This window comes from Corvus moneduloides, chromosome 1 (genome assembly GCF_009650955.1).
Source record: "Corvus moneduloides isolate bCorMon1 chromosome 1, bCorMon1.pri, whole genome shotgun sequence".
Lineage (NCBI taxonomy): Eukaryota > Metazoa > Chordata > Aves > Passeriformes > Corvidae > Corvus > Corvus moneduloides.
The window spans coordinates 90,844,645-90,865,452 of record NC_045476.1 but is presented as its reverse complement, the minus strand read 5'-3'; the positions used below and the strand labels follow the sequence as shown (position 1 = coordinate 90,865,452).

Here is a 20,808-nt window from a genome sequence, read left to right as displayed (position 1 = left end):
TCTAGTTAACAATATTTACTAGCTGGCTCTGTCAAGCAATTTATCACTCTGAAGAACCTCACACATCAGTCTCTGGTAAAATGCATTCTGCTTTTTTTTTTCCAGGGTGCTGCACATGGTTTTATTTTGAATAACCGGGCTGTCAGTCAGATATCCTGTATGTGCATTTGCATGGATACTCACACTGATTCTCTTATCCTTTAAAGAACCTGCAGTTATCAATAATAATCAGACTGGGTGGTAGGTGGGGTAAACAATCATAGGAGAAAAAAGTGTTTTTGGAATCTATGTGCTTTGAATGGAACCCCAGGTTTTACTTCTGAAGGAATTTTTGACCAGTTACACACGTGCAGAGCATTTGTGCATACCATTGTTCCATTAAAAATACGGGCTTTAGATTTCACTGGTGCCTGGTCTGTTGCCAGCAACAGACACAGAAATCCACCAATAAAAGGGAGTTTAAAATGGTAAAAAGAAGACACATTTGAAGAGAAATCTCTTTATAGCTTTCATTTAAAATATAAAATAGGTGAAACTTTAAAAGAGGAACATCCCATTCCAACCAAAATTTTAAAATACAGTTTCATGCTAAAAGCAAAAGTCTGGAAGTCAGCCTCATGGAAGCTGTCAAGCAATACAGAAAGAAACCTAATCTTTCACATTACTGGCATCCGTCTCTCTGCTTTCCTGGCTTACATGAGCGTTGGCGTTTTTACTAGATTGATCTAAATCCTCAATTTTATTTTCTATTTCCATAGCACTGCTTTCCACAGGACTCTGGGAAGATTCTTCACCTATTTCTGCTTCCATTTTTGTAACTAAATCATGTTCTTTATCTTCCACATCCATTCCTTCCTCTGTTTGTGCCAGTCTGTGTTGAACTTCTTCCTCAGTTTTGTTTTCCACTTCCTCCTCTTTCCTCTTTGCTTTAAACACTTCAACTCCCATCATCCTCAGGTAATGAAGTCTCTCATTCTTGGGCACAAAGGCACGGAGTGAAGTCTTCCCTTGCCAACCACACAGCACTATTGGACACTGAAGATCATGAGGTTTTCTACAAACAAACAATTAAGTTCAGTCAATTATGAGAAAGTTCATCTTCAAAACTTCATTTTATAGCCATATACCTATTCAGTTCTAACACTGAATGCATTTTGTAACTATTCACAGAAGATGGAAGTACATTGTTCTTAACTTCAACATCTACACAGGTACCTGCTTGTCTACAAGCAAGCAAGCAAGCCAAAAAACCAAAACCTCAAAGCTATTAAATTTCTGCAACAAGCAAAATAATTTTCTGTCTCTGGTTTCAAAACTAATACAGGGAAGAACAAGATGAAAGTTTACATTTAAAAAGTTCTCAAGAGTTTTGTCCACAGAAGTTACTTTGTCCACAAAAAGGAACAATAAAATGTAACTTTTCCCATTCCAAATACTGGACTTTACAGGGAAACAAACAAATAAATCACACACAGAGAACTGTGGACCTCTAGCACAACTACCAGCTCTCCTTTATGAAGCTAAATTCTACACTTGTTTTAAGAATTCACAGACAAGACAGCTTCTCTCCTTGTCATATTCTCTGTATCCTCTCTGGCTTTACTGTTTCCCTCACTGCATCTCTAGGCCTCTACTTCTGTTTTTGCGGAGTGAAAATAAATTCTTGTCCAGGTCTTAAAAGTGCATAGATAGAAAGCAACACATCTACTTACTCAGGGTCTGGGTCGTACTTCAGAACTATACTTCCCATCGCTACAGGGAAGGGGAACAAAAACAAAACAGATGTGTTACTTGGTACGATGATAAAATGATTGTAATCTGAAAATGCTCAAGAAAACAAGTTTTCAGACAACCACAGAGCATGACATGGCTAGAGTTATCTACATCAGTACACTGAACTATTCACAATACCAGATTTTATTCCCTTTCTTTTCAAACCAAAGTATTTATACAGTTACAGAAGCAATTGCCAATTCTGCCTCCTCCAAAATCCCAAACAAACAAGTTAAAATACAAAACCCACACAGTGGATTAATTTACTCAGTGAATCTAGCAAGGAACTTTTACTCAATTAAAAACAACATAAGAGCATGCCAGCCCAAACTTTATAATATTTTCTTCTTCTCATTTTCTCTCATCAAACATGGAAGTACAAGGATCAGCAATGAGTTGGAAATAAAACAATAACAGAAGGCTGAAAACCAATTTTCATTTCTTGAAGCATCCAGTGTAGAGGAAATAAAAGTTTAATATGAGTAGACATTGCTCCCCATATTTAAGAAAATCAAATCTGAGTAAGTCATACATAAGCTCATGAGAAGCAATTGCAGATGACAAACAAACAGTTTCAGCTGGAGCACTAACAGGCAGAAAAACCAAAAGCGTATATAAAATCTTTGTTCATCAGATATTTTAAACGCTGCCTCACAGCACTGCTTTGCAGGAGTCATAAGTTTGGCAACTCCTCTGTTCTCTAAAGCTCAAAACCTTAAAGGCTGCAATCAGAAAGGACTACAGTATCTAGCAGCACACTGGCTTTCAGTAATGCTTACTTACCTAACAACTATATTTAAGATAAATTTAGTCAAAATTTTTAGCAAACACTGTTTATGTTACAGGACTTTCATAGTCTTCTGTGTAAAGTATAAAAATAATTTTGTGACAGCAAAATTAGCAGGCTTACCCATGTCTTTGACTTTCTTCTGTGTTTCACTGCTAAATTTACTTAAGAATGGATTTTCCTGGGTTAGCAAAATTTTGACATCTTCTATGCAGACATTTATAATCCTTGCATGAATGAACGGGTACAGAGTATAAATCCCCTGTTTAATAAATAAACACAATCATTTCAAAATTCAACCGCTACTTTCTGAAGGAAAAATGTTAAAAACCTAATACCAGAAAACAATTTTCACATTTTAAACCATACGAAAATGTAAATTACCATTAATCTGACAAAGTTAATACCAGCTGTTTTATACGCTCTCGAAGAAACCTAAAGCACCTCCTTTGAAAACACAGTGCTATGCAATTACCTCTTGTGCTAATCTGAATGCACATCCAAACTGTTCACCATCACTGTTGCGAGACCAGACTTTTATCCCTGTGTTAATAACCTGCAAACAGCAAAGCCAAGAAGCATCAGTAGGGAGTATAAATTCTAAATTACCCCTCTGAACTTGTTTTTTCCTCAACTCTTCGACTAAAAGTTCATTCGCACTGGACACTGAATTAATGTGAAAATTCATCCAAGGGAAAAAGGAACTCCTGCTATAAAAATGTGGTGCTCTCTCAATATAAAATGCCTTTTACTTCTTTCCATATTGAAAACTGGACAGTGTGAGGAAGTGGCAGTCTTAAAATGAGGGCAACAAACTATGAATATCTAATTTTAACTTTAGTTTGAGTAAGAATTTTCTGTGTGATTCTGGGAAAGTCAGTCAAAGACAGGATTTCAAAAATGTACAAGTGATTAATTATTTGGACACTATATCTATCCTCTGTGGTACTCAAAGTCTCCCTACCTAATATAATGCACAAATTTCTTAAACTTTTGTCAATTATTTAGCCATTTCCTGCATGGGGGATAAAAAAATAATTATTTATCCATCCCAAAGATCTGTTGCAAAGATATACTGAATATCCTCAAAAATTTTCAAGATTTGACTGGACGAGGCCCCAGGATGTATCTGATCCAGCTTTGAAGTCAGCTCTGTTTGCTGTAGGAAGGAAGCTGGACTAGATAACCTCGTTCCAACCAAAATTACACAATGACTTTTGAGACAAATCTTTAGCATTTGCAAGACATTTTCCATAGGGAATCATATTTTAAAAAAAAAAAATTCTCTTTTAATTCATGAAAACTACTTATTATCTCACAATCATTCACCTTAACAAACTTCCAAAACGTTAAGTTGTTAAAATTACTTTGAAACAACGTCTCTATGTAACATAGCCAGTAAATAATTCAGCTGAACTTATCTTTTTGGTAGGCTTTCAAAGCTCTTAATACTTTCATAATTAAGGGGCTCATAAATACAACAGTGTCAATGTAAACTTGTAAAGTTACCTGAAGACTACATAAAAATGCTGGCACACACACAGCAGTTATATATTCCCTCTCTCTACTTTTTTCTTTCATCCACCAAAAATACACTGATTTTCATCTCAGAGACTGTTCTTTTCCTCTCAGAGTCAACTTTTCATCTCTAACACAGGAGGGACAGAGAGGAAAACATTAATCCAGACTTAAAAAAACAAAAAAAGCCTGTCAGAGGGCTAATCCTCTATGTAAACAGTACATCTGGCAAGTTCAAGGAGATATCCATTGATGCTTATGAACCATACCTTCATCTTCTCACTATTGTTCAGAAGCACATTCCTTAGCTCCTTAGAAACCATGTACAGCTGCCTCTTTTTTCCTTCTTGAGTTCGAGTCAGTAAATTCGTCTTGGGAAATGATGGGTCCAATGCGTAAAACTTCCTGTGGCCATAATACTTGTTTTGATTAACTGAGCAATAAAATCCCATACTCAAAATGCATGGGTTAGCCCATTTCCTCCAGCTATCTCTGTAAACACTTAGCACTTTGGCTTCAGAACACAAAGATTAGACTTTCTAAGCTGCATGACATCAGAAAAGACAAGCTGTTATAGACACTGAGACATACTGGAAAATTTCCAGTGCAAACTCTAGTTGGCTATTTTTACTGAAGTATTTCAGCGTTGAGGAGAGGGGGCCCTGGTGCAAAGTCAGGCAAAAACCCTTATACAAGACCAACGAGACCCATCTTTTGTGATGAACCGAACTTGAACTACTAATATTCCTGAACTAATAGGAATCTTACTGCCAAAACAGAAACTTTTTTTTTTTTTCTTACTGGATAGGAAGGAACAGTGGATCATCTTCAGGGAGAAACACAAAAGGGTCTTCTTTAAAACCAAACAACTTCATTTTTTTAGATGGTGGTGGTCTAAAAAGAAAGTAACATTGCACTGTCAATTTCAGTAACAGTACTTGGTATAAAATCAGTATATTCAGTTCATTTAGTCAACACTTGGCTTATTGTAACAACAGTATGGCAAACAGAATACTGGCATTTTCTTGTGCTTCAGTAACACTACACACAATTTAACTTGTTAAAATGAGGATGTGAAGCAGTGCTTTGAAACAGAACTCACAAAAACAAGTAAACAGAGATTTCTGACGGAGTGCTTGTGAAGACAATAAAGATCTTCCAAACGTTAACTTCTGAAAGTATTTTTTCTCTGTAACAGAGAAGAAAGTACTAACAGACTTTACGAATGCTAGTAAGAAAACTGGCTATTTTCCAAACTTGCTGAACGAAAGACAGACAAGACAGAAAACATGGAAATGCAAAACAACTGAATGAATTCATTAGTTTTTCTTGATCGACTTCTAAATAACAAAAGAACTACAGAATACTCAGCAATTACTGTCACAAGACAAATACTTAGATGTGGTCCTTACCCGCATACTCCTTCCTTTTTGCTCTGCTCAGTGTCCGAATTCTGCAATTCTTGCATTTTCTTAGACTCTTCATTTTCAGCAAGTGTTGGTTCTTCAATAATACAGTCAGAACCATTATCTGAATTAGCTGCTGTCACTTCAGTATCCCCTGTTCTTTGTGGTAATTTCTGATGAACCTGTTTGAAATTACAGTATTTTCAAAAAGGCAGAAGTGGTGTCCAACTTGTAACAGAAGGCACCTATGTGCTTAATTCTTGTCAACTTGTATACAAGTGCTTAAACAGATCCATTCAGGGGGTTAATCTGATTACTAGATCAAGATACCACTACAAATTGCATTTACCTCTAGTACTGATCCGGACAGTTTCGTACCAACTGTCCAAGAAAGGTATTTTTGTACTATCTACAAAATCATGTTCAAGCACTCAGAGAAGACTATTTTAAAACAGGATCTGCTGTTTTCTTCCTAACACTCAAAGTGACACACATCCTGCTGCTGTACACCTTCTGTAAGAGTGCTACGATGTTCAGCTTAGAACAGCACAAACTATTTGGAGGGTGCTTCCTTCTGAATAAATGCTTCTTCCCTACTGCCACAAAAGTTTTACTCATAAATAGTTCTAATGAAGCAAATAAAATAAACACCTAAAAGGGATTCACACAAGAAGTTTTTCTTATGGACATGACAATCTAAGAGATCAAATAAATCACATCAACTTAAAATCCTGTTGCCAGGATTTTAAAGACAATTGACAACAAATGGATTAAAGGCAGATGGCTGAAGCTGCTGCTCCAAACAGTTTTACATCCATTCCCCGTGCTGCTGATCTGCTAATCTGCTAGTGAATCACTCCTGAGCAACCAGCCACAGAGCAAGATAAACTCAAATCAGAATTAGCTTACAACACAGCAGAAAAAAGCCTTTAGGAGGGGACCACACACAGCTGAAGGAAGTGACAGCTTTAGCTATCCAATATAATCTGCTTCTGTAATTCTTCCAAAGCCTTAATTTTAGGGTCAAGATTTATCTTGTTATTTTACTATAATTTCAAAATCCCCCTTCTTTTTTTTTCTTTATTCTATTTCAAAAGTTGTCATGGTTTTTTTCTTAAGTGCTTCATGGATTTAGGAATTTATTTTTAATTGACAAACAACTGTAACTGAAGGGCAGATACAGAACAGTTACACTATGTCTATTATGTGCAAACTTGAAAAAAAATTCCTGAAACATTATTAGTAATTAACATTTTAGATAATTTAAAAGAAGTTACCTTAGGCTGACGTTTATTCCATGGCATTGGAGACTTTTTTATCAACACAGCCACAAAGAAGCCACCTGTGTTCTGGTGATGTGGCAATATCCTAAGACTAGAGAGAAAAGAAAAAAAATGTTGCTGCATATTCATAGCTGCATTTGGACTCTCACAAAATGCTAGAAGGCCCATATTTATATTTACTTTCAGGATAAGTATTCGTAGTAGGATTGTGCAGATTTAATTTATCAAACTAGAAACAGGATCTAAAATAGAGCAATTTGACAAAATGACTTGCATCAATGCGACATGTTCATTTCACCATTCCCATCTGAGCTTTAATGACTCATTTCTAAACAATATTTTTAGGATAGCTATGGAAAGCCTTTAATAGCAAGTCACACTGTTAAACTGATAAAAGTTTTACATACTTTTTCAGTAATTTTGACTGTTTATCTCTATTGGATGCAAAGAATTTGACCTTTTCATGTGGGTATTTATTCCTCTTACACAACTTGCAGTAATTTCTCCTGATTCACTGGAGTTTAAATATTGTGCCCTGGCATTACATATGAAGCAATCAAAATATACTCAGACCTACACATTCCTATTCTGATCTAATTATAATTTGCCCACAACCACACGTTACATCAAATCCTCATAAGATCTACTCTGGGAAAACTTACCAGCGCTCCAGATTCATTGCCTTTAGCTTCTCTTCATCCTTCACTGGAAACATAGTAGGACGTATTTGTGTTTGTCTATTTGAAGGCACATCTTTCCACTCTTCAAACCACTGCCCATCTTTCAGCATCACCTTCAAAGGAGTAAATATAAATACTATGAAGAACTGAGGTCACCATTTTACAAGTTTTAATTAAAATATTTGCAAACCAAGGCTCAGACACCAAAAAGAGAACTTATTTCCTTGTACAGAAAATTAAGTTCTTTAAAGCGTATTGTTTCCTTGCGCATGGTACGTGTGCACTTCAGTGTAGGAGATTCTTGCCAGCTGCAGCTCTTTGCTGCAAAAAGCATGCAGTCAAAGTGCAGACTGGTGCTGAACCAACTACAAAGATCTCTGGTAACTGCTAAAACATATAAACCACCAAAATCCAGTGGAAGGACAGTGGAGAAATTTATAAGAAGACTGGTGAGCCATCAGATTTAGGATACACTACTCCTTTTTTTCCATGAGACTGGCTGTGAAACATTCTGCTATAGGCAGCTTCCAAGCAGTATACAAAGGAATATAGGATAGCAGTATACAAAGGAAAAGAGCTACTGCAGTATAGTAAAGATCAGAACTGAGGAATCTCAATTTCATTACACAAGAAACATGCAAGAGTGCAACACAACAGATTGGTAGGCAGAAAGCCGCACGACAGGGGCATATACAGCTCACTGACAGAGATGCTTTTGTGGAGAGTTGCTGAAGAACCATGTCCCCATGAATTTTATAGCTTCTCTACCTTTACTCAGAACTCAGAACATATTTATAGATCTGCTCTAAGACACTGTGTAGACATAACATCACCTCAGTCTGGCTAAGGGTCAAAGCTTTTGATGGACTCTTAAGATACAAGCAAAAGGTTAGAGCCACAACTTTTATAGGAAGGCATTCTGAATGCTCTTCAATCAAGAATACCAAAGTGAAAAAATAAGCCAGGGAAAATTTGACTTCAGAGCTCTAGATGCCTGGTTTTGTACTGAATGCTAAAGCTGGAAGAAAAGTCCCAAATGGGGGTGTACGGGGCAAATCCATAAAATTAATCACTGAAATGAAGGCCCATTTTTGTTGTTAAGGCAAAAAAGTAAAGAAGTTGCACTGATGGCAACTTCAGGACTGGCAAGTATGATGAAGTGATTTCATGCTTCTCACTGTGATTGTCTTGAAAGTTTAATCAAGTGTTCTAGTGGAAACTGAAATGTAACATTTATCTGGAACATAGATTTCAGTATCGTGAAGTCTGGCACTTCTCAGCCACGGATCAAATCACACATTGTGCTTTTCCACATTTCCTGAAATAGAAATTACTGTACTTACAGGATTAGTATTTCAAGTCAAAATATGCTACATTTCATAGTGCTAGATGGAGACAAGACAGACTGTACTTCTGAACTGCTCTTCTTTGGAAGTCATGACTCAAGCTTGAGCAAAACCAACAATAGGAGTGATAAATAACTGAAGCCTAAAAAAAATCTAGAACTATTTTGGTTTTACCATAACAACTGCCAAGCAGCCCTGTGCTGTTCAGTTTTGGTTTACCAGCCTAACTGGTAGGCTGGTGTGACTGGTACAATGACAAAGCACCAAAGAACATGCTGAACGCTCTTCTATTGCACTTTTACTGACCACCTGTGAGGGCAGAAGGAAGAGTAAAAGTGTTGCAGAAGCAGATGACCAAATCTAGAGCTAAAAAGGTGTCTTCCTCCAAGCCCAAAACAATTCACTGGAGTTCACTCAACATCTGGCATAAGGAGGGAATACAGAATGCTATTTCCAGGCACCCAAATGTCCCTTGAATGAAACCTTATTTCTGTTTTTGCTGTTTCCAGAGATTTACAGTCAACTGATGCTTGGGAATATTCAATATAATCAGTTACATAGCTCCCAGAAAACAAATGTTGCACCAGGGAACAAGTAAACAGGAACACCAAGTAAAAACAGCACCAAAGCAAGGAAATACATCCACAATGACATGCTAGCCAGTGAGGCCTGAAAATACACAGTAGCAGCAAATAAGAGCTGAAGCAAGTCTGGCAAACTTTCAACACATTTTGTCAAACTAGTTTTTAAAACCTGTTAGGGAGATTTATATTTCAACTGCAAACAGAGAAATAGATGCTACAGGGAATACAATATACTCTTAGTGATCATTATATAAATATATATCTAGTGGCTTTATGGAGTACCAACAAAAGGTAAAATTAAGATCACAGAGCCACAGTTATGCATTTTACATTTATTCTTCAGGTACAAGCATAAAGAGTAAACCTTAGGAACTGTAAGAAGAAAGAAATCAGCTAGTTTCTAAGCTGAATTTCCAGTGGCAGAACATAAACAGATCTTTATTCCCTGCATCTCGTTCATTAGCCTGCACACAGGCATAAACCTGTCTGCCATTGAAGAGATTAATGAGATGGTAAGACAGAACCACCACTGGCATTGCAAAGGCACCCACTCATAATTAAAATTTAATCAGTTTCTTTCCCTCCTACTAGGATGGCCTTCTACTTTTCTTGACTATACTCATAACAAGAAGATGAAGCAGCTTTGGGTTTTTTTGCCCCTCCCTACTAGTTTGTTTCCAGAACTGAAATCACTTAAGGCCTGGAACAAAATACAGGATTCTATTAATATTCTAGGATTAGTCACAACATTGCAGGTTTTACAGCTTATTTGCAGAAACAATTTCACAGCTTTCACTTTCAAATGATTCAAATGGACCAGCTGAAGAAATGCAGAATCTAACATTCACAGACTGTAAAGACAGAGATGGATGAATAACATTAAGTGGCTGAAATCATGTTGCCATCTACAGGCCACATACACACAACAGAAAAGGGAATTGTACCAAGAAAATATAGGAGACAGAGGAAAGACACCTAGAGGTAAGAGGAGAGCAGATGAGGAGCCAAGAACTTCCCTCCACAAAGACCTTCAGCTTAGCTCTCTCCCCTAAACATCAAATCACTGCCATTAATCCAGCTCAACCTAATGTTCTGAAATGTTACACTTCTGAATTTCCCTTATTTAATACTCTACCACAGACCAAAAACTTCACAAAAATATCAGGATGAATACCTTCCATTTTGTAATTCCTGGCATCCTCTTCAAACCTGGTAACTCAGAAGAGACATCAGCAAGTTCTAAGGCACCTGAAATCCCAAGAATATAAACGTTCTTGAAAACAGAGTTCAAGAGTTGTGTTGCCAATTAACTTTTACAAAAATAGTTTTCCTTAAAGTTTTAAGACTGTTTTAAGAATACTACTTTTTAAAACTTTCAAGAAATTATACATATGTATATTATATATACAACTTCTACCATGCACATTAACAAATTAGCTGAGAAGAACTGGTAATAATAACTACATAAGTTGCAATCTAGAAATTAACCAAAACGTAACAGTTAGATATTTTTTGTAGCAGCTGCAGAGTAATATTCTACGACCTGTATCATAAAACATCAATGTTCTAAGCAATGCAATCACTGAAGTTTTTATTCTCATTTAGTTAGTATTTGGATTTACTACACTGATTAAGTATTTTTCAGGGAACTACTTTTGGTATAACTAAGCCTTCTGAAATGCCTATGATGTTCTAGTTTCAAGGACTTACAATCTCAATATATTCCAGTGAGAGAGGAAAGAGAATTTATTATTTTTTAACTGGAAAGGAAAATTCCAAACTATTTAACACTAACAGGACAAAAGACTCTATGCTTAAAATATGACAAGTTACTACAAGAAACATCAACAGAGTATAGTTTAATCTACTGAAGAAAAGCTTTAAGCTGTCCAAACTCAAGAAAGAATGATACAAAAATTTACTGTTTAAATAGGTGATCTCCCTAGAGAAGAATAACTTCTAACATTGCTTTTCAGCGATTCTGAATACTTAAGTTATATAACAGTCAGGTAGGCTTTTCCTGATGTTGTACACAATTTATCAACCTGTTCTACATGACTATAACCATTTACTCTTACAGTGACAGCTTAAGCAAGTCTTTTAAATAAATGAAAAGGTGATGTATGAATTCATAGACAAATTCAAAAATGACATCTCAAATGTGATTACACTTGATGTTTTGCATCCATCCTTTGAATACTCTTGCCTCCCTACAGCATGACTTCAGCTATGTCTCAAGACTACATCAGACTTATCAGGCACTAAAGAGTCTTGTCAGAAGTACTACAGTTTCCAGTAGTTGCTACAGGGTACAAAAAGACCTTCTCCCTATTCCTTCATCCCTAAGGAAAAAGCAATCTCTCATCTGTTTCACAAGCAGCAAGACAACACTGTGCTAGAAAGTACCAACAAACCTTCTGAACTGACCTGAACTAATTCTTGAGGTACAATGCCCCTTGCAGACCACTGCACAACCTCTTTACTACTACCTTCTTTAGCTACACCGGTGTTCAAGTTCCAAGGATTAACATGCACTTGCTGGGACACATCATAGCCTCCAAGTAGGCCTCAAAATACCTCCAAGGGCAGAGACTAGATCTGAACATCACAGCCAGTCAAGACCCTTCCTTCAAAGTACTGAATTTGCCCCAGGTGCTGCAATTGCTGGCCTTCACATCCTACTGCTTTTCTGCTCCTATCCCAACTAGTTCTTAATGCTTTCCAATCTTGTAATTGTTAAAATTAATGCTGGCTTAATATGGCCTTAGATAAGCCAAGCATACTATAATTTACTGGAAATGTGTCTATGCCTACCAAAGAAACTACCTCTAAATAAAAATGTTGTTTCACAGAATCACAGAATAAGCTGAGTTGAAAGGGACCCACCAGGATCATCAAGTCCAACTTCTGGCCCTGCACAGGATACCCTAAGAGTCACACCATGTGCCTGAGGGTGTTATCCAAACACTTCTTGAACTCTGTCAGGCTGGTGCTGTGACCCCTTCCCTGGGGAGCTGTTCCAGTGCCCAAACACCCTCTTGGGGAAGAACATTTTTCTAATATCCAACCTAAACCTCCCCTGACACAGCTTCAGGGCATTCCCTTGGGTCCTGTCATGGTCATCACAGAGAAGAAATCAGTGCCTGTCCCTCCTCTTCCCCTCACAAGGAAGTTGCAACTGCAATGAGGTCTCCCCTCAGTCTCCTCTTCTCCAGGCTGAACAGAACAAGTGACCTCAGCCTCATCAGGCTTTTCCTGCAGACCCTTTACCATCTTTGTCGCCCTCCTTTGGACACTCTCTAATAGTTTAGTGTCTTTCTTATATTGCAGTGATTAAAACTGCACACAGGACTTGAGGTGAGGCTGCTGCAGTGCACAGCAGAACAGGAGTAGAAATTAAATAGTCAATTCCTAATTAACCTACAAGCACTTCAGCTCAAGTGCTGTTTCTAAGATGATGAAATTTCATGCATAATTTGGGGCCAGAATAGTTACTGGTACAAAGTAAACATTACACAAAACAGGCTACCAACTTAAAGAGTAAGTGCAGCTCCAGGAGCAACAGAGTTGCTTCTGCTCTGTAAAAGGCTCAACTTAAAAGTCTGTGGAACTTTTCATAACAAATCTAATTAGATGTTTCCAAATTTCAGGTTATTGATTCAGAAAAAACAGTACACACCAGCTATGAAATGGGCTACTAAACCCTATCACAAAGTGATGCAGTGCAGCTTCCCAGCTCATCTCAATTTTTCCACCTCTTGTAATGTCAGCCTTCAAATGCAAGTGAAAAATGCAAAAAACCCCATGAGTTAAAACACCTTAAAACTCCAAGCACATCAAAATGTGGGTCAAAGGATTCTAAAGGTATCAGTGGCTCCCACCTAATGGTGTACAATTACCTTGCTCTAACTGCTTAACTACACACCGGGCTTTTTACTCCTGTAGTGAACAGCAGCAATGTTCCACACTGAGTTTTCCAAAGGAATTATGAATGTCAGACATGGACTCCAACCAGTGAAAGCAGTTAGTGGGAGCAGATAACAGAGACTGAATGCCACTGATCTGTAGAAGTGTCCTCTGTATCATTAACACAACTCTTCAGGTTTTGTACTTGCAGCTGATTCACCCATTTCAGAAGACTGCTCATAGCAACATTAATGAAACCCTACTGGTACCAAAAAATTTCCGTAGTTTTGCAAACTAGGAGTGTATTATCCACACCAAGCTTATCACTAGTACCATCATACACGTATCCTTTTTTGGGCTGAAGGGGAAAAAAAAAAATAAAAAGAAAGGAGTTCCCCACTCTGTTCAAGCTCGCATTCTCACCTTGACTCTTTTCCAGCAGAGATGCGATCACAGCTTCATTTTCGATGGGATTCAAGGAACACGTGGAATACACCATTCGCCCACCTTCTGCCAGCTGTTCAACACCACGGGTTGCAATTCTCAACTGCAATCTAACAGAACACTCTTGGTCTAGCCAGCTATCATTCAGGAGCCCAAAAGAAGCTTTACTGCAGACACACAACTGTCCCTGGGCTAAGCCAGCACTTGGGGAGTTCTACAGCTGTCAGCAGTACACAAATTATAGTCAGTGTTAAATTAAGTCAGCTTAGTGCAGTCCATACTGCAGACACACTCACAATGACACCTATTAAATTAAAACAGCAATTAGATCAGGATAACTTTGAACATAACATTCTCTATTTTTTTTCTGTTCTTTCTAGTGCACCATCAATTTTATTATAAAGTACTCAACACTAGAAAAATAACACCCCGAAACATGACTCTTCTCAGAAATCCAGTTAAAATGAGGAGTAATCTGATGATTACAAATATTAGGGAAAACACAGCTTAGCTAACAGTGGCTTTCTGAGAAAGGTATCACTGAGTCAGGCCATGAGCTTAGACCGTACCTGCACACTTACAACAAAAATGAAACCTGCAATAATGAATGATTTGCCAAGAAGTCATAGTCAGCTGAGTCACAGCAACCAGTGGCATCTCCAGCTTGTTAAAAATACAGGAAAATGCTCTGAGATATTTCATCTCTGTTGCAATCACTACATTTTACCATGTGCCTGTACTAGGCTAAGTACTCATTCACCATCAGTTTACTTAAATCCATCTCAGGTAACTGGAACCATTTATGTATGATCTCTAGTAGCCTAAAGACTTCAAAATATCACTATTAAATTTTACAACTTAGTGTATTTGCCAACAGTATTTTACCTGCCTAAATGCTAAGAATCCCAACCAAGTGATTTACTCCATTTTATTAGCTACCCTGTCTAAATCAATTCAATGAATATTTTAATGTCAGGTATTCGTAACAATACAAGCAATTTAGATTCACATGCTCCCCTCCTCACATCTGAAACCCTACATTTCCTCTCAACAGCACTAAGATCTTGATTTGAGAGAAAAATGACTCTTCTTAGTGTCTGCTTTGTCATATATTAATATGCAAATGCATGCAGATGTTAAAGATATAAAAAAAGGAGAGAAAAATGAAAAGTTCAGATGTGTAATAAGCATTTTTTACCCATGGAGCTGCAAACTGTTTTGTGTTGTCCACTTCCTCCACACATCAATGTTCTTCCTCATGGTTCCATCTCCACTGCAACAGAGGTTGAACAGATTTGTATTATTTGCGTGTAAAACTCATTCCATATCCAAGTCATTTATAGCAGCACAAAAATAAGAGTCCCTCTCCCTTGTAACTAGTTCTCCTACACGGTTCTGATTCCTCACTGTCTTTGTATTTCAGTGTCCTGAGTATAAGGTCAAAATTTGAAGCCCTTCAACGGATCAAATTTAAGGACCACTTGGAATGAAAAAATTCACCATATCCCCACACTTTAAAGGCATTAGGAAGTTACTACAAACCCTAACTCACTAACCTACTCAAAAGGCACAATTCAGTAACACAAAACATTCAGCACTGCACTTAAAGCACTAAAATCCATGTATTCAAATTTACATGCAAAGTACCTGCAGGGGACGTCACATAAAATCCTGTCATAGAAGAGGATCTCTTTTCTTCCATCAACATCTATTTGTAGGTTAGGAATGCTGGAGGCATCATGATTTACCACCATGATGCATGGACTGTTTAATCTCTTAGCCTGATGAACCAGCAAATAGCAGCGCTTGTTGTCAACATCATTGGCAATTACAAAACCCTCTGGGAAAATAAAATAGTGGGAAAATGCTTCACTATTCAACAGCTAAATAATTTTACATAGTTTATTACCCAATCTTCGAGAGTTGTGTAAACTTTTCACTAGAGATTTTTACTTAAAAGACTGCTTATGAATAGAGGAGCCCTTACTGAGCATAAAGTAACTTAAAATATGTTGAAGGTTAATTGAGGTGTCATAGTCTCAAGAGTTTTAGCTCCCATCCAGTAGCAGTAAGACACAGTCAAGGGCCCTCCAGCTTTTCAAAGTAAAACCCGTAAACAGAAAAAACCCCCATTGTCACCAAAGAATCCCTACATCAGCAAATTTTCAGTAGAACACAGAAAGAATCCACACTTTCTACAACTTTACAGTTTCAATGGGCAGTATTTTCTGTGAGCATCTAACCAAAAATAAAGATTCTGAAGCTTACAAAAATGATAAATATCACAATTGCTTTAAGTCAAAAGCAGTTTAATCCAGTGTTTGCAGGATACCATGAAACCACAGAGCCTCATGGGCCACCATCTACTAAATAAACCTGATTTATATACAGAAATTAAGCTCTAATCATATTTTACTGTAGTCTGAACTGTAAAGATACATAAAATTCATCTCTCTTTTTCAAGCAAAGGAAGCCCATGATGTTTCAAATCAAAGGGGGGGTACCTTTCATCTCATAAGAACCCCTTTGGGAATTCAATATGTAGTTAAATGCAGTTACTCATCTGTGACATTAAAAACAATCTGCTAAAAGAAAAAGCAGAAATTCCAAGTCACAAAAGTTTTTAAAGTTTTCCAGACTTACTGGGAAAAGGAACATTCATGTCTGCATGCAACATTTCAATGAGCTGTGCAGTCTTAGATCCAGGTGCAGCACACATATCTAGAATCTACAAACATAAGAAAGTAAAAAAACCGTCCTGCCTTGTACTTTTTAAGTACTTGAGAAATCTACTGTGTTCCTGTTTAAATTAAGTATTTTTGAATATGCAGAATTACAATTGCTCTGAACACCAATTTGAAAAAACAAAGTACAGTTCTGTTCTTTGTATGCTTTACCTTTGAAGGTCGAAAATATAAAAAGAACTTTAGTTTGTAGGGAACAAAAACATCGGCTGAAATAAAATTTGAAAGAGGAACATGGATACAGATATGGGGATATGATCTTTTTATCAGCTCACAAGCAATTCCAATTGAAGTTAACTGGAATTTTACATATACACACACACATTAAAGGCAAAGTTATACTCAAGAGCAAGTAGTACTTTTCTTTAAACTATCACTAAATTAATTAGAGACAGCTGTTTATATAGATTCTGTAAAAATAAATTGCTCTCTCTCCTTTCACATTTCCTTTTCAAAAAATGAAGGCAGCATAAACCTCTTGTTTCTCTGTCTTGGAAGAAGCACTTGGGAAGTGTTTGAACTGCCCTGAGTCAGCTGAACAGAACAGCAGAGACACCAACACCTAAACTGATGTGTATTTCTCCCTCCTAGTTTACCACCAGCTTGGAGTGTGAGTCACTGGTAGAGTCACTTCCACAGCAAACCAACTGACATCTCACACTGTTCTCTTAAGCAAGGAAGCTTAGAGTCTTTCCTCCTGCCTAGTTAGAGATTTTCAGAAACATATGTCTATCTCCTGGACCTCTGGCTCCAGTAGAAATCAGCTGAGATCGTGCAACAGGATAAAGGATGGGAATGACCCGCTCAGATCCTCATGCAAGCCCATGGCATGAACAAGACTAAACCAGAAGACAGCCCCCAGAGAAACACGAAGACAGCTCCAGAGAGCATGAGCTAAGTGCTGTCATGCAGCAGTGCTAACGCATCATGAAACACACCCTGCAAGATCTGCTGTTTAAAGTCAGAGCTGTGATGCTGCTTTCTGCTTTTGCAGATAATGCAAAAGATGATGAAGAATATACAAGGCTAAGCATGCTCTAAAACTGTCCAGCAAACTGATGGTGAGGGAAAACTAAATTGTGAAAAATAGATTAAAAACGAACACAGTTTTGGAAGTTTGACCATCATTAATTTGATCCTTGTAGAAGATGGAATCAGCATGTTAGCAATGACATACAGAACATGCTGGTTAAGCAAAAGTAACCTGCAATTCTGGTCCTAACAAGCACCTCATAAGCTAAGGCGCTAAGGACTATAAAAGGCTCTAACTGACAAGTCAGGCCATCGTTACATTGTTAAACATTTGCTGTTTTGGCACAAGAGAGGATGAAGAACCTATTCTTAATCTGACTTATGAACAAATTTGTGAAATCTTACTTGCATTTCTGGAAAATGCTGAAATACGTACCCAAATTAACCATTTAATGTAGAACCTCTATATTGCTATCTTGGCATATACAATGTAAGGTGTGTGCAAAAACAGCCCCACAATTTGTGTTTTACATTAAGACGAATGTGTTCACTACGTGTTCAACTCCAGACAAAAATCAAAATACACCTGTGACACATCAGGACTGAGTCTTTCAATCCATTATGCGCTTAAGAGAGATGAGAAGACCTTGCCTCACATAAAACAGCCACAGCTGTCATACACTGGGTTGGGGTGAAAGTAGGACAAAACAAGGTAAAAAGTTATATATGCTAAGTAACGTTAATATAAAAACAAGTACACACAAACTAGTCTTTAAAACATATGTCGGAAGTTTGATAAACTAAAAAGTTTAAGATACAGCACGAAAATTTAAGAAAGAAGAAGACAACATGGCTGCTTGAGATAGCAAGGCAACTACCTCATTAACTTAACAGAGAAGAGAGTAACACCGCCTGACAGATTCGGTCTGCAAACAAGCACAGAGTATGAAAACATCACAAAAGTTAAAACAGAAAGTTTGCTAGCAGATATCCTCATTCCTATGGCATGCCATAAGAAAATACCATGGGCATTCCTTAGACACTTCAGTTAAAATTAGCACCCTATAGTGTTTAGCCACCACCAGCAGCACGTTTCAGCTCAACCAAAATATTTCATCTAACTGATTTATAGAGTAGAACTTTTCAGCTTCTTCAAAAGGCACAGAGGAGTTAAATCTACCTGGTAGATAATATTATCACTTACACCTTGAAAACTACATCTGTTCACAGTGTGATGGAGTGAGGAAGTTGAAAACAGTCATCCAACTTTAAATGCAGGTTGAAACAAGAATACATAACTCAGATGCAGCTAAACACATTTACACTTTGAAAAATAAGACTGTGCAACTGCTTAAAACCTAAGTGGTTTTTGCAGGGCATTACATACAGCTGAGAAAGCAGATGTTCCTCTGATACTGTGTTTGTGACCTGAACATTAGTTGAGTGCTCCTGTGGATGTGCAGAAAGCATAAACATAACAACACGAAACAGAACCGTGTATCAGCCTTGGCACTCCTGATGTGATCTGTAGTTTAATTAAGCTCATTTCACAGAACAAGCTTTAGTACACATTATATTCTACACTTACCTTATGATGAGGGCTAACATCAAGCAGCAGAGGTGGGATCATACTAACAGCTTCCTGGCGACTGATATTTCCCTTGAAAGGAAAAAAGAAATTAAATTTGGTTTTATTCCATGAAAGAATGCATTTCTTTTGCAATAAAACTTTTAAACTGCTAAAAATAAAACTTTTAAACTGTAAAATAACAAAGCAGTCGGAAACACACTACTATAAACTTAGGATTAAATTTTGTTAGAATTTAGCAAAGAAGAATCACAGTATTTCACCCAACTGTAATTTCTAATAATTGCGTATTTACTCCAATTGTATTAATTCTGTAGTTTCTGATCAAAAGAGAGGAGAAACTGGCTCAAATCAAGTGACAAACATCCATCACTTAAGTTGTCATGCACATGCAAGCACTTTTTATCGGATTTAAACATCTGGTTTCTAACAGCAACTGATTATTTTCCAGGGACTCATTTTAGCACCCCCAAACAACAATAAAAAATGCAATTAGTTTAGGAAAAAATTTCTAGCTGCAGTTATGTGCCAGAATCATGGAATGCATCACTGACAGCTGCAACACAAAATCCAGATTCTTCTGAGCTACTCAACTTCTGCAAGAAAAGGTAGAGTCTCCATCTTTCATAATGTATTTCAATACAGCATTACTCAGGATATGCCAGAAAAAAATCAAGATCTATCAAAAACTTACACATTCTGTCTCGCTAACCAGAAACTGATGAAACTTCTCCAGTTGGGGGGACTTGCGTAAGATTTTTCTACTCAAGTTAGTGTGCCAGGCTAACTCTTCAGGATACCTGGGGAAAAAGAGATAGGAAAAGGGCAGAGGCAAAAGAAAGAGACCGATGAGCCATGCTGGATGCAGGGAACATGCAGAATGCCTTATCTCGCCTCCACATCACTCACCAGCTCAGCGACTTCGGCATCTCGACTTTTTGGCCATCCACCTCCAGGTCCTGCAGCTCTCGGAAGTACTTTTCCTTCAAGCAATGGAGAATCTCCTTGGCGTGGCTGCATGCGAGAGACACCCGGAGAGACACCGTATGGAGAATTACAGAATCACAGGAGGATTTGGGTTGGACGGAGCCCTAAAGATCGTGCAGTTCCACCCCCCTGCCGTGGGCAGGACACCTCCCGCTGCGCCAGGGGCTCTGGCAGCCGCTGTCGGGAGCGCGGCCCCGCGGCAGCCCCCAGCCCGTACCTGCGGTAGCCGGTGATGCGCAGCGTGGCGGGCAGCGGCTCCCGCAGCGCCGCCATGAACGCGTCCCACTCTCCGGCGGGCACGATGCCCAGCTCCCGGTAGTACCGCTCGAACAGCTCGTTCTCCTTCACGATCTCGGGGTAGCCGCCGGCCCAGCCCTGAAGAAAAGCGCCGCTGCCATCAGCCCGACGGCCCCGGCTCTCCCCGCCCCGCTTCACCTCACCCGGCCCGGCTCTCACCGCCTGGTGTTCGCCGCCGCCGCCGCCGCCGACCCGCTCCTGCTGCTGCTGCTGCTGCTGCCGCCGGCGGTCCCGCGCCCTGCGGCCCATGGCAGCCAGGCGGCGGCCGAGCCGCGCCACCAGCCCCGCCGTGAGGAAGCACGGCTCCCGATCCGCCTCCGCTCCCGTTCCCGTTCCCGTTCCCGACCGGCCGTGAGGGACCGCGCGCCTGCCGCGTGCTCCCGGCGCGCACGCGCAGACCCGCCCTCTCCCGGCGCTGCTTCCCGGCGGAACTTCCCGAGCGCCGGGCGCGGCTCGGCCCCACCCACAACGGGCGGGCGGTGCCGGGCACGCC

The 20,808-nt window shown here is 38.8% G+C and overlaps 1 protein-coding gene across 1 annotated transcript; it reads right to left on the bottom strand.

Annotated features, from left to right (window-relative positions):
- Positions 1 to 352: 352 nt before the first annotated feature.
- On the bottom strand, positions 353 to 20,688 carry NSUN2 (NOP2/Sun RNA methyltransferase 2). Its single transcript, XM_032118313.1, has 19 exons — positions 20,475 to 20,688; positions 20,236 to 20,393; positions 19,941 to 20,045; positions 19,726 to 19,831; positions 19,032 to 19,103; positions 16,371 to 16,455; positions 15,375 to 15,567; positions 14,926 to 15,000; positions 13,707 to 13,837; positions 10,552 to 10,625; positions 7,430 to 7,560; positions 6,762 to 6,858; positions 5,491 to 5,666; positions 4,880 to 4,972; positions 4,348 to 4,483; positions 3,036 to 3,116; positions 2,684 to 2,822; positions 1,713 to 1,752; positions 353 to 1,054 (listed from the first exon to the last, which is right to left on the bottom strand). The coding sequence occupies exons 1-19, from the start codon at positions 20,562 to 20,564 to the stop codon at positions 649 to 651; spliced, it is 2,388 nt and encodes a 795-aa protein (XP_031974204.1). The 5' UTR covers positions 20,565 to 20,688; the 3' UTR covers positions 353 to 648.
- Positions 20,689 to 20,808: the final 120 nt, after the last annotated feature.